The 13,334-nt window shown below is 38.7% G+C and overlaps 1 protein-coding gene across 1 annotated transcript; it reads right to left on the bottom strand.

Annotated features, from left to right (window-relative positions):
* Positions 1–1,211: 1,211 nt before the first annotated feature.
* Positions 1,212–9,434, bottom strand: LOC122668855 (BRCT domain-containing protein At4g02110-like). The gene is made up of 12 exons (XM_043865410.1): positions 9,378–9,434; positions 9,198–9,287; positions 8,894–8,998; positions 7,956–8,057; positions 7,697–7,781; positions 6,438–6,504; positions 6,267–6,311; positions 3,617–5,373; positions 2,662–3,550; positions 2,243–2,459; positions 1,768–2,071; positions 1,212–1,715 (listed from the first exon to the last, which is right to left on the bottom strand). The coding sequence occupies exons 1-12, from the start codon at positions 9,432–9,434 to the stop codon at positions 1,684–1,686; spliced, it is 3,750 nt and encodes a 1,249-aa protein (XP_043721345.1). The 3' UTR covers positions 1,212–1,683.
* Positions 9,435–13,334: the final 3,900 nt, after the last annotated feature.

Raw genomic sequence — 13,334 nt, 5'->3', positions numbered from 1 at the left:
CTTATAGATGGAAAAGATGGTAGTTCTTGATAATCTGATGACATTAAGTTGTCAAAAATTGGTATATAGACCTCTTGAACAGTCCACTCAGCCAACTAAAACAACAGTTTTTTTGTAGCAAACAGTGGCACCGTTGCATTGCACTAAAATAATTTAAACACAAATTCAATCAACAGGAACTAATGAGTAACAAACTCATGTGAATCAAACAATCAACCAATCATCTTTACTATTCAATTCTAGGATCCAATAGTGTAATTTCATAATACTAACTTGAGCAAATGCAATATTCTATGCTTTGAGTTGTATAAACAGAACTTGGAATCTTTGAGATCCGTCTTTGTGGTTTTCTCCAAACATATATCAAATATTTCAGTAAGCATTGAAAGAAAGAAATAACAGTAAGGATCAATAGAGTATGTGTTGGGTTACGGTTCAGAATCTGAAACCAGGGGGATGGCATAGGGTTGACTAAGCCCAGCCAAGTAGTAAGTCTATGTAAACCCATCACCACGAAAGGATGTCAACCACGCAAAGTCAAAGCCCCAACTCAGCAGGCAACTGAAGTCTGAAACTGCAGTTCAGAAACACCGGAGAATCATTTTTCTCTTGTTTACTCTGCAACAAACCTGAGAATCGTTGCAGAGGTTTACCAAAACATGAGTCTCATATCTTCTGTTGGGTCAACATTTGGTAGAAATACAGCAAACCTTTTCAAGTGATTTGCAGAGTATAGAAGAAAACTAGTACAGACCATACAGGCTTTGTTGTTTTTGCAGAAAGGAACTTACCTGGAGCTTAGATTCAAGAAAAGAGAGGATGACACTGAGGACTATACCCATCACACGGTCACACCTCCCGCATTGATACTCAATATGGTCACCTTCGCACCCAATGCTGGGGAAGACAGCTGCAACATGGCTTGTGTCTTTTCAAACTTATCGGAGAGTGGGCCAGAACGTGATGCCAATGGAGGGGCCATGTCTATATCATCAACAATCAAAGGAGGAGACGGTCGTGTTAATGTGACTAACACCTACAGTTAGTTTGAAGCCTCCCACCATTGATGAGGTTCTTTCTGCGTTTGTATCTGCAGAAGTCAAAGCATAAATAACTTGAGGCAAGTGAAAGATTGGAGAGTGGTAGTACCATAATTGAGGGATTATAAAGGAGTCAGAGTTTCATGCGAATATCAGATGAAAGCACAGATGGGACAGAGAAAAGAAGCCGCATCGGTTACATTCTGCTTTAACAGTATAAATGGTGTATTGCATGGGTTTTTAATCCGCACAAATAGGCATCAATTAATTTAAAAACTACTGCTATCGTCTTCTGGGTGAGACCAACCTGATAATATCTTGTCAAAATGTTTAAAAAATATACATATATATACATTACAGAGGTGAAACAAACTAGATATTATCTCCCTGACTTCTATCACAGCCCGATGGGCAGCAAGACTAACATGGGACAACATTTCTACACATGCACATAGGAAGAAAAGAAGTCTAACTCAATTAAATCCAAAGAGGGCCTTCTCTTGATACTCTTTGGAATTCTGGTACCGTCTTCACTACACTTTGAACAAAACTAATCTTCCTCTGGAATATCTTAAAAGGGGGGGGGGGGGGATTACAGCAATCAATATGCATACCAATTCTGCACCCCTTGGAACCACCTTCATCACCACAAATCATCATCACCTCCCCCTGTCAGGAGACTCGCAGACTTGACAAGTGAGATTGTCATTACTATCTGATGGTGTGGAGGCCTCTATGTTTTCCTCTGACCGGGTTAACAAATTTGCAAATGACTTCTCTGACCAAGCATGAGTATTGTAAAGCACATGCCTCTCGAGGGAATATCCCGGCTTGCATACATACTCTACTAAGTAATCAGCCAAAACACAAGGGATTTCATGTCTTAAGAACTCTTGGACCCATGAATCGATGCGTGAGATTCCAGGGCTAACAATGGCAAAATCAACTCCAGATTTGAGAAAACGGGTGTATGGAGGGGCTGTTGCTAGAATGGTGCCATCTCCAGCCTTCAAGACACGTTTCAGGGTATCCTGGTTAATGATGCAAGAATTATGAGTAACTGATTAGAATCAACAGAATAATAGGGAAAAAAATAATTGTGACATGTATTCTGAAACCAATTTATTTGTACAGAGAAATGTGAGACAGGAAGCAACAGAATGCTATCAAATGTTACCCAACTAGATTTGACAGAAAAATACCAGAGGTGGTGCAATGCATTCTCCATATATGATAACACGCATTCCATAGAAAGCTCCATGACCAGTCCTTTTCCTTAAGAGGCGCCACTTCCTTGGAGCCTCAAAATTGATTGCGCCATCTTCACTAAGGCCACTCCGATACCATTCATAAGGTTCTTCTGGCAAGAACTTCCCTGCCTGATTACTAGCAGTTAAGTAATCAGTCTTGAGAATCCACCTATATTGCCAGAAGAACTATCATTTCTCAAGTACTGCAGAAACTATTTAGGTTCATGAGGGAAAAAAAAAGAAGTATAATATTTTATGCTGAGGTTGAGCCTGTATCAAATGGAGTGCACACTGTTCAAGCCAAGAGGTCAAAGTAAGCTACAAATAGTTGTCCAGCAGAAAGTGTGCTAGTAATGATGACTGAAAAATACCTCCCAGATGCTGCAGCAGCAAAAAACTTTTCTGTTCGGCGAACTGGTTCCGGGACAATGAAGTGTGTGGCCTGGTACGACCAGTGGTGAGAATCTCTGCAAACTCTTCCCTTCAAACGCCTTATAACCTGCTGGAACTCTTTCCTCTGTAGATTATGTCCACTCAGAATAAACCACACTGGTTCAAGCTTTACAATATTACAACTTCCACCAGCTTGAAATGTGTTCAGATCAGTTTCACCAACCATTTGATTACTTCTAATGGGGGCTTTACTGGTCTTCCCATGTTTGGACAATTTTAGACTCGGAACTTCATTTCTGATTGGCTTGTTCTCCTTTTCGGCGTCCACAGACTTCTTCCTCTTACTTGCAGCCATAGTCTTACCTGTAGGGCATGCCTTTGGCAACTCTGTCTTCTGAACACCAATGTTCTTCGGTGTCTCTTCTCTACTTTTGCCTTCATCAGACATCTCAATCCCATTTACAGTAGAGACAGTCTTTCTGTTGGTTTTACTTGAAGGATGCCTTTTCCTTTTAGCGCTGTCTTTCTTTACCACATCTGCTGTTGATTTTCCCCTTTCAGTCATTTCTGCACTAAATGACTTCTCGAGCTCAGATCCCCCTTGTCCTTCCCCTAATTCTTCTCTGTCTTTACCTTTGTCAGATGTTTCTATCTCATACCTAGAGGATAGTGTATTTCCCTTGATTTTCTTTGGTGAGTGATTTTCCTCCTTAGCCATCTCTTCTTTAAAAGTTGATTCATGCATCTCAGTTTTCTTGTTATCAATTCCCTTATCAAGCTCAGCTCCAACTTTCCCTTCTCTTAGCCCATTCCCTTTTTTTCCTTTCTGGTATGTCTTGATTCCAGCCACAGTAGATACTGCTTTCCCAGTTTTCCTCGAAGCATGTTTCCCATCATTAGTAGTGTTTATTCCGACCGCACCTGCTATAGAAGTTGATTCACACATATCAGTCTTCTTTACACTCATAGCACTTGAATGCCCATCTCCACCCTTGCCGCCTTCTACAGGCGCTCTATCAGCATCCATGGTCAATGTATCAGCATAAGAGGTTGGCTTAACCATCTCCAATTTTTCAGTGAGTGGTTTCTCAAGCACATCTCCATCTTTTTCCTCTGATGCTTCAGTTTTATCATCGAGACTTTTAGTCTTCTCCCCTTTTATCTCTTCCCCCATGATTACATCTGCAGCTGATGTTGGCCAACAAATATTGTGTTTCTCAGCAACTGTTTGCTCATCTTGTGCTCCCTCTATACCCATCATTGGACAGACAGCAGCTCCATTTGAGATTGCAGTTTTATCAAAGCTAAACGAACACTTCAACTTATTACTTTTAACGGTACTTGGCCTAGAGCCCAAACCTTTTTGGCCAACCACTTTCTTGGTAGCCAATCTATCATTCACTCCCTTAAATATGCCCAAACTAATAGGACTTTTGGACTCCTCACTCACTGTGGTTTTGATATTGGGAGATGAAACCTTGACATCCAGGAGCTGCTTCTGGAGCTCTGTTTTTATCTCAGCAGGAAGGTCAGCTGTTCTGCTGATTTGGACATCCTGTATATCAGGCTCACTAGCTAAGTTGAAACTCTTTAAAGCCTCCATTGATATTCCAGATGTCTTCTCTGGAGGAAGGCCATCCGCCCTCATATTAGAAGGAGATTCAGTACTATTGAAAGTTAAAGTTTTCAAAACAGGCAATCCACAATTCAATGATATCTGGTTAGAACTAAAGGAGTTCTTCATTGATGGACCATTTCGCTGTTTCTCAACAGAATTCACATAAGCAATGGCATTCGAATGATGTTTATTATCACTAGGTGTAGGATCAGTTCTCGTTGGGGGTGCACCAATTATCATTGATTCATACTCCAAACCTTCAAGAGTACCTCCTGATGGACTTACAGAAGCACAAACTTTTGGATCATGACTTTCCTCATTTGGTGATCTAATATCATTACTAGAAACAGCCAGTTCTCTCTTCTGAGGTAATGTACCAGTTTTCCCTCCCTGATGATATAAAGCTCCACAATCTGAATCAATATTATCCTTGGATTGTTCTACTGTTAAGGAAGAAGTTCCAAACCCAAGGTTGACTTTCTTTCCTTCTAAACTTCCTTTTGAAAATTCATGTGCATGACCTGAAGGTTCTGCAGAAGTAGAAACTGAGGACCTCCTTGGGGTTCTCCTGGAGTATCTAACTGTAACTAACTTTGCTGCATCAGAGTGAGGGGATCGTGCTGCAGTTCTTGAGTTAGATGTTATTTCATTACATTCTTTGGTGAGGTTGGATATAGTGTCAAATGGAATGGATGTCCCACCACCAACAGCATCCCCAAAAGAAGCTCCATTACTGTGACAGCTGAAGTCCCCATGGCCCCTTATATTTACATGATGGAAGTTCGGGGCTTCATCAGATCTGGTATCTTTTACAGTAGTAGTTAATAGCCTATTGTCAGAAGTAATATTTTCGGCACAATTTGACAAACCTTTAGGCAAGACATTTTTCTGACAGAACTCTAACACTTCCCCTGTAGGCATGGGCGATTTGGAGTCCCTCGGAGTTCCACTTATTAAGCCAAAAGGGCTCCCTGTGACATTACTCCCCTCACATTGCTTATTACTATAATCCTCCCCAGTTTCTTCTTCAGAATCCTTAGCTTCAGCTTCCATCATCTCTGACTTGTAACCACTGTTATTAAGAAGGAAAAAGAGGGGGGGGGGGGGGAACAAATAGAATGAGGGAAACCAATTACTAGTAAAGGAAGGCATGAAAATAGTCTGTTTATTTACTGGACAAATTGAAGCCAAAAAAAGAACATGGTTTATTATGTTGAAGATTTAATTAGTGCACTACTCAGAAAGAAATTGAGAATACACATGATGGGAAGCATTACCACTGTTGACATGGGTTAACTTTCTTGGCAAGGCTCAAAGTTAGGACAACTAAACAGTTTTATATGTTAAATTGTATAGATACTTAGAATAGTACATGTTTAATAAATTATATAAACAAACACAAGCATAGATATGCATGCCATCACATTTTCTTCTAGTATTCCACTTACAGAACCTCGGAAACTAAAATTGTGGCATAGATGTTCTTACATCCAAATCAAATACAGCTTCGTCCCCTCCCCCTTTAATATATCATCTGCATCTATTGATGTGACTGCCTTGAGTTAATTTATTTCAAGTAATTTAACCTAAAAAACTTGAAGTACCCTTTTCTTGGATAGCTTTACCAATTTTTCCTTAATTTCACCCCATATTGCATGATATTTACCCTATAGTCAGTAATCATTCTATTGTAACAATTTCCTTGATATTCTCTTTTTTAATAAGACAACATGCATCACTACATTATTTCACAAATAAAGTTGACACAAGCAAAAACACAGGGCAGGGATTCATACACACAAATGCATGCATGCAAGCGCACCCCCAAGCACGCACGCACACCCACCCCAATAAGGATGAAAGGAATACAAAACCCTGTGATTTTCTGATGCTAAGAATGGAAAAACACTGAAAACATGCCTCAAAAATATTGTTGCCTCACAGAAACAAACAAGAACAGCTCACCTCTTGGCATAATTAGCTTCTGGGACAATCTTCCATACTCTTAAACTGCAAGAGAAATTTTTTTAAATGAATAAAATCCTCAATCAGAAGAATAATAAAAAGAAGTAAAAATTCGATGTCCCATGGGTACTCTACTGATGAAAACAGCAGATAAAGAAGAAGAAATAGTACCAGTCTTCCAACCACCGATGATTGACAAATTTTATCTTCATTTTCTTTGCAAGCTCATACTTCTCTCCTAGATCACAATGATCAAGCCATCACTCAAATTTGATTTCTACTAGTTATAGGAAACAAATTACTTGATTGTGATTTTCCATGGTATATACTGTATATAAACTCCCTATTACAAAACGTCAAGGGCAATACTTTGTTAAACACCGTAGAGAAATTCTATGCACCAAGGATATTTCATTTTATGGAATTTCGCCATGTAAAACATTGTTTCATAACACTTATTCAGACATTCTAATTATCAAACATCTCTAGTTCTCAATTATTGTGTGATAAATTATTTTTCACCAAATATTTATAATTTTTAGGAGCATTGAACAGTATGTAAAAGTTAGGGTGTCTGAAGTAAAAGAAGCTTTAAGGAGGATGAAAGTTGGCAAGACACCAAGCCCAGCTGAGGCTCCAATAGAAGTGTAGAAGAGTTTAGGAATCTATGGTTTATCTTGGCTAACCAAGTTGTTTAATAAGATTATGAGTATAAGGAAAATGCCAGATGGATGGAGGAGAAGCATTGTGGTTCCGGTTTACAAAATTGAAGCTGATATTCAAAACTGCAATAACTATAGAGGCATAAAACTAATGAGTCATACTATGGTAGAAAGATCCATGACAAAAGCTACTTACTTACTATTACAGATAACCAATTTGGTTTTATGACAGGAAGATCCACGACAAAAACTATTTACTTAGGAGACTCATGGAAAGATTTAGATATGGTCTTTATTGATCTAGAAAAAGCTTAAGACAAAGTCCCTACAGAGTTAACCTGACAAGTACTAGAATCCTAACCGTGAGCACTAGGGGTTTTCTCCTTCTTCTCTTCTTCTTCCTTGTGTGTACAGGTGCTGGTATTCAAGTTTAGATACTGTCACAATGACAAAGGTGACCAGATGCCTTATGTGGCACTTGCTTTGATGCCTTTGCATCACCTAGGCTCACCTTGGTGCCATGACAACTATGCTCCAATGTGATGTGCAAATTGAAACAATACATGGTAGGATTTTGAATAAGCACCGGTGGTTCTTGAATTCAACCCTTAAACCTTATAGTAGCATACTTCAAGGGTTGAGAATTAATATATGGAAAGGTTATAGGGATTAACATGTTAAACAAGTATAACAAAAAGATGACAAATAAAAGCAGAACTCACTAACTAAATATCTTAATAAGTGTTCATAGGAATAAAGAAATCGCACCCTCAAATTTGTAACATATAAGATGGGTAACTTTATTTGCAACCAGTGGCTTGGAGAACTGTGCGCCCATCATGCCTACCATTTTCTGATAACCAAAGAAGAAACAAAAAGTAAAATTAATAGCTCTTGTCACAACAGAATCACCAACGTTATTTTCTTTGCTGACTTTATATCTTTCGTTAACTCCTGAAATCTTATGAAGAGAGGGCAGATATAATAAGAAGAGAAGTTGTGAAACATAAAGAGGAAAATGGTATACCATAATATCTTCTCGATCTTGCCTTTGGTATCCTGTCAAGCAAACATACAGAGATTTGGCACCTGGGATTCCATTTAAATCTTTTACAGGCCTGTACAAAATCTGCAAGGAAACAAAATTAGGAACTCAAAAGAGGGAGGGGGTGGGGGCGAGAACTGAAAGTACACTCAGAAAAATAAACAGAGAAACAGGAAGAATCGATCACTGAGAACACTTAGAAGAAGGCATATGTAATGACACGTCCAGTGCAGGTAGCCCTTAAGTGGAATAAGGAACATCATTTGTGAAATGCCTTAGCTATGAACTGAGAACTGCTTCAAATCAATTTGAACCCGTCTATTCATGATTACATATTAGAAACTAATTTCACAAAAAAGAAAAACGATTGATACATACAAGTAAAAAGAAGGTTTAATGAACTCTAAGCTGTAAACATTGATGGGTTCAGTATTCAAGGGAAAGGCATAAGGGTAAATTTAGTTAAGCTTTCAAGTTTCAAAATTTCAGTAGCTTGTAAAGAAATAAAGCTAGCACACTCTCTCATTAAAGTATCTCCCAGATTGAGATACTAGAAAAGGAGACATGAAGCTGAAAAACCGGATCCTGACAGATCACAATTATCAACCCTCTCCAACAGGATTGATATTGAATGGAATAAGAAAAAAAATAGTCAATAATTCCTACCAATGCAAAGGGGTATCTAAGCCTGAAAGAATACTTTTCAACCATATAACCATAATAAACAGATAAAAGTTGAAATAGGATTCAATTGAAACTTTTGCAGAGTCAAGGACCTACGATTAGAGTAGAGTATTAAGTCAGTTCCAGTGTTCCCGGCTGGATAAATGTAAAACTTACCACCATTCAAGGAATATGAAATTTCATTTAATAAGATAAGAGTAAGATTAAGGGACGAAAAACCAAGAGAAGATACAAACCAAATTTGCATCCGCAGGCATCCCGATATCAAAACTATGATCAACCCATAAGCCAGTAACAAGTGTTTTGCCATCATTGCGAGCAGCAACACAAACAAAAGCATCCTACATAAAATAGATAAGGAAATGCAACAGGATTAAATAACACAGTACAACAGAGTACTTTAAGAGTAAAAGAGCAGGACATGAAAAAAACAAAAACAAAAAAACTGTTTTTTTTTTTTTGTTTTTTTTTTAAATTAACCCTCTGAAATTTATGGTGTGAATTGGGTGATGGAGGAAGGAAAGAGAGATAATGACTCACATTAACAATATTGTCCACGATAACGTGAGTGCAACTCGGACCGTATTCTCCGACATCAACTCCACCTCCACTAACAAGCTTAGATCGAATCTGCGAAAGGAAAATGCAGTATCTCAAATTAAAGCTTTCAACTTGAAAAAAACAACACAACTGAATCGAAGAGGACAAACAAAATACCACCTTCGCTTCAATGACGGGATCAAATCCTATTAGGACGAACCGCACGCCAATAAACATACTTGTCTCGTTATTATTATAAGGAAATCTTCACCGTTTTTTAGGGCAGGTTTCAGAAAGGAAGACGATTTCGGGGTCGGAGGGAGATGAGAAATGGGCCCTAAGCAAAGATTGCAATTTGGTTCTCTGATTTTCTCGAACAAGGATGAAGTGAGAAGCGGGAACTGTAAAGTGCGACTTAAGAATGAACAGAGACGCAATAGATAAAGGAGGCAATCTTTTGATATTGATTTGATTTTTGGCGCAGTGGCGGGAGATCAAATAACTTACACGTGGCAAAAACGTGTCAGGTTTTAAAGATTAGAGTGTAAAATCTGAAACGCCCTAACTAGGGGAATCCGACGGTACAGTGGGTGGATATGAGAGGGTTTTACAGTTGCTTCGAGCATTTTGTAAGCAAGAATAGAGATATATGGATACGCATCATTTATCGTTGTAAGCATCAGAGAATCTTAAACAATCATTATTTATTTAATTTTTATTATAAGTATTGAGAGATTATTTCGATATTCTACGATCAATGTCTACGACGATCGTGATTGTTGTTATCCATTACATCCCTAGATATAACCAAAGGAATCTGCAAAAATAAGAAGCTTCATTCCAACTGAGATAAATGGGTAAATGGGGAAGAACAAGAGCGGCTCTCGATCAAAAATTAACCAGTTCAGAAGCTCCACTAAGAGGCAAGTCTTCATTCAATCGTTCCCAATTCCATATACCTGATAACAATACTATTTAGGTTTTATCAGTACTTCTCTACAATACTTGAAAGAAACGATTGGTTTATCTTGTTAAATCACGAGTTGAAATCCAGAAAGTCCAGTTTTTTTTTTTTTTACTTTTGACTCCAAATTTTGTTGTGAGAATATTGCGGCATCAGTAAAAATGCGTTATGCTCATTCAAATTTTATGTCTAGGTTACAAATACCAAGGAAACAGTAGTGAATAGTAAATTTGTTCGGAAATTTTTGGCTCATGCCCCGTCTGGGTTTTGGGTTTGGGGTTTCGGAGGACCTTTTTGCATTTTAATTGGTAGTTGGGGCAGGTTAGGGCTTGCCAAGTATTGTGCTATAGTTCAGACCAGATTTCGCTCTTGGGACTCATTCCTACTCATTTCTCCTATTTGATTATACAATTCAGTTATTGAAGCATTATTGAAATCAATTTCCTTGTGTTTACACCCTATTTTGGTCAATAAATCGAGCTATTTCAGTCAAGACTGGTCTGTTAGTCAGTGACCCATGAACAATCAGCGACTGACGTCACCGATCAGCAAAATAGATATAACCAACCCTTAAGGAAGTGGGTAACTGTATAACTGCCTAATAACTATTGCAACCTCCATGAACTACTAGGAACCGCCAAAACTATCAAAAAATGCCTTTAAAAGAGCAATCCAACAACAAAAGAAGAGATCTCTTGATCAATTAGTTGGTTGCATTATTTCAGTCCTTTTTAACGTTGCAATTTTTATTATTAAAAGGATATTTGGAGCAATCGAGGCATTGGAAAGATCTTACATTTTCTTGATTAGAAGTCAGATACGATCCATTCGGTCATCTCTCGAGCCCTTCGGATTTTGACATGCTTACACATCTTCAACTCATACGACCAATCATGTTGTGTTGCCGATAATGTCACCAACATTTTTTGGCACGTCCGGTGGGACTCCAGAATTGAATCGTAACATCGCCAAGAAGAAGGAATACCGATGAAGGGAGTTCAGTCTCGAATCGGACAATGAAAATGTGCTCAACCAGGGGCAAATTCTGTTGCAAATCAACAATGAGAAGTTGTAACCTATCCGATATTGGTCAATATTGACTAAGCAAGGGGCATGGTTTACGTAGCAGCCTTGCGGTTGGTGTTTTGGATGGCCAACACTCTATTTTCCGGCCAGTAACAAAACCTCCGTTGGTCGCCACCAAGCTAGGGGCGCCGGCAAAGCTCGTCTTCTTTCACGAACTAAAATCGAAACTCGAGTGCCATGGAGGAATTCACTATCTAGGATCCAACTTAGTTACTAGGCGCAACTTCAGAGTTTGCTTATTACCCTGGCGTTTAGACCGACACTTCAGTGAAGGAATTCCTCAATTGATTTCCTCTTCCTTTTGTTCGTGAAATGGTCGCATCCCGGCAACTCACAATTAGTTATGTTCCCACTACTAATCAATTGGCAGATGTGCTCACCAAGGGGCTTTCTCGGCAGTGTTTTACCGCTCTCCTGACCAAGCTTACCGTTGGTTCCCCCCCGGTGCGCTTGAGGGGGCGTGATAGTGATAGACCACCGTAGGGACCACATTATAAACCACCTGTATTTAGTTGGTTAGGTTCTTGCCACTTGGCAATCCTATATATACATGTATATTGAATTGAGTTAACTGAGAAAATCACTTTCGTGTCAAGATATTCAAAGACAAGCAATCGCCATTTCAAATGGGTGTCAGAACACCATTGTTGAAGGGGACTCACATCTGGTGGTTAGCTGGCTTTGCATGACAGATCTAGCAGTGTGCCTTGGAGATATCTTCATATGATTAGAAGGGCAAGACTTCTATGCTCTAGAGGGTTTTTTTTTGTTTCCTTTTGCTTGGAGGATGAGATTGGCTAACCCTTAAGTTGATTTTAAATTCAATTAATTGTGTGATCTCTGCTTCAGGAAGTCGTTATCACAATGCTAAGCAGTTTCTTTCTCACTTTGTTGTGGATCTGCAGTTCTCTTGATTCAACATCTTGTCATCTCGGAGCCCACCATCTTCAGGTTCGTTTAAGGTTAATGTTGACAGTGCAATCCTTAGTTCTGTTATTGCAGCCACGGTTACAGACCGTATCAGTCACCGCTGATAACGATACCGGTATCAAAAAAGTCACTTTTTGGTCAATACTACTGATCCATATCGGTATCACACATCTGCGATACCAATATGTACTGACCAATACACTGATACGATACCAATACCTAGAACCATGATTGCAACTGGTGCAGTGTTTAGAGACTAGACTGATTGGAGGTTTTGTTGCATGTCAATGTGGGTGTTATTCAGCTTTTTTCACTGCAAAAAGTTAGAGGCATTGGCATTGTATGATAGTTTGAAGTTGATGGTCAGCTGATACCGATACGTATTGGTTGAATCGATCGGTCTTAGCCACTTTTTGGGATTAATCACTGTATAATCAAATAATAATAAGTCTAAAAAATCCAGAAATTTATAAATATATATTAAAAAAAAAAAATCCTCCTGATACGATACTTGTATTTACTTTAAACCATGTATTGCAAATTTATAACCTGTATCGGGTCATCAAGGCTGATTTGGCCAATACACCCGATACCTTGACTGGTATGGTCAACCATGCAGGTATCGATATATGGTGTTTTTTGTTGACGAAAATATTGATACTGCTACATAAATCTATGGATGAATATGATATCTCTATTTGAGTGTTGGAATTTGTCCCAATGTTGAACTACTCATTTTCTTTCTTTTGTTTCAAATGCAGTGGAGTAAACATTGCGCTTCACTTTATTTTAATAACAAAAGCATTGATGACTGATTTACTAAAAAAATAAAGGGAGAAAGAACGCTGACTGGTGTTGTGTGTGGATGAGTACCTCCGCCCATACATAGCCCAGCTCGAAAAGACCGCCACACCCCCTGGTAAGGTGGAAAGGTCTGGGGATGTAGTAGTCTTCGCGTTGGGCTGTGTCTGGGTACATACCCACACATAGCACCTCTTAACAATCTTTTTACCTATAATAAATAACATTTAAGAATTATTTGGGGACGAATTAATCTAATCAAAGAAGTGAGCTCATTGGTTGTTAGTTCATGGTGGTCAAATGACCTAAAATGGTCAACGCCTTTCAATGAAGAATCAAGCCATCATTTTATGAAT

The sequence above is a fragment of the Telopea speciosissima genome, chromosome 7 (genome assembly GCF_018873765.1).
Source record: "Telopea speciosissima isolate NSW1024214 ecotype Mountain lineage chromosome 7, Tspe_v1, whole genome shotgun sequence".
NCBI lineage: Eukaryota > Viridiplantae > Streptophyta > Magnoliopsida > Proteales > Proteaceae > Telopea > Telopea speciosissima.
The sequence above is the reverse complement of the archived record's forward strand: the minus strand, read 5'-3'. Positions and strand labels throughout refer to the sequence as shown.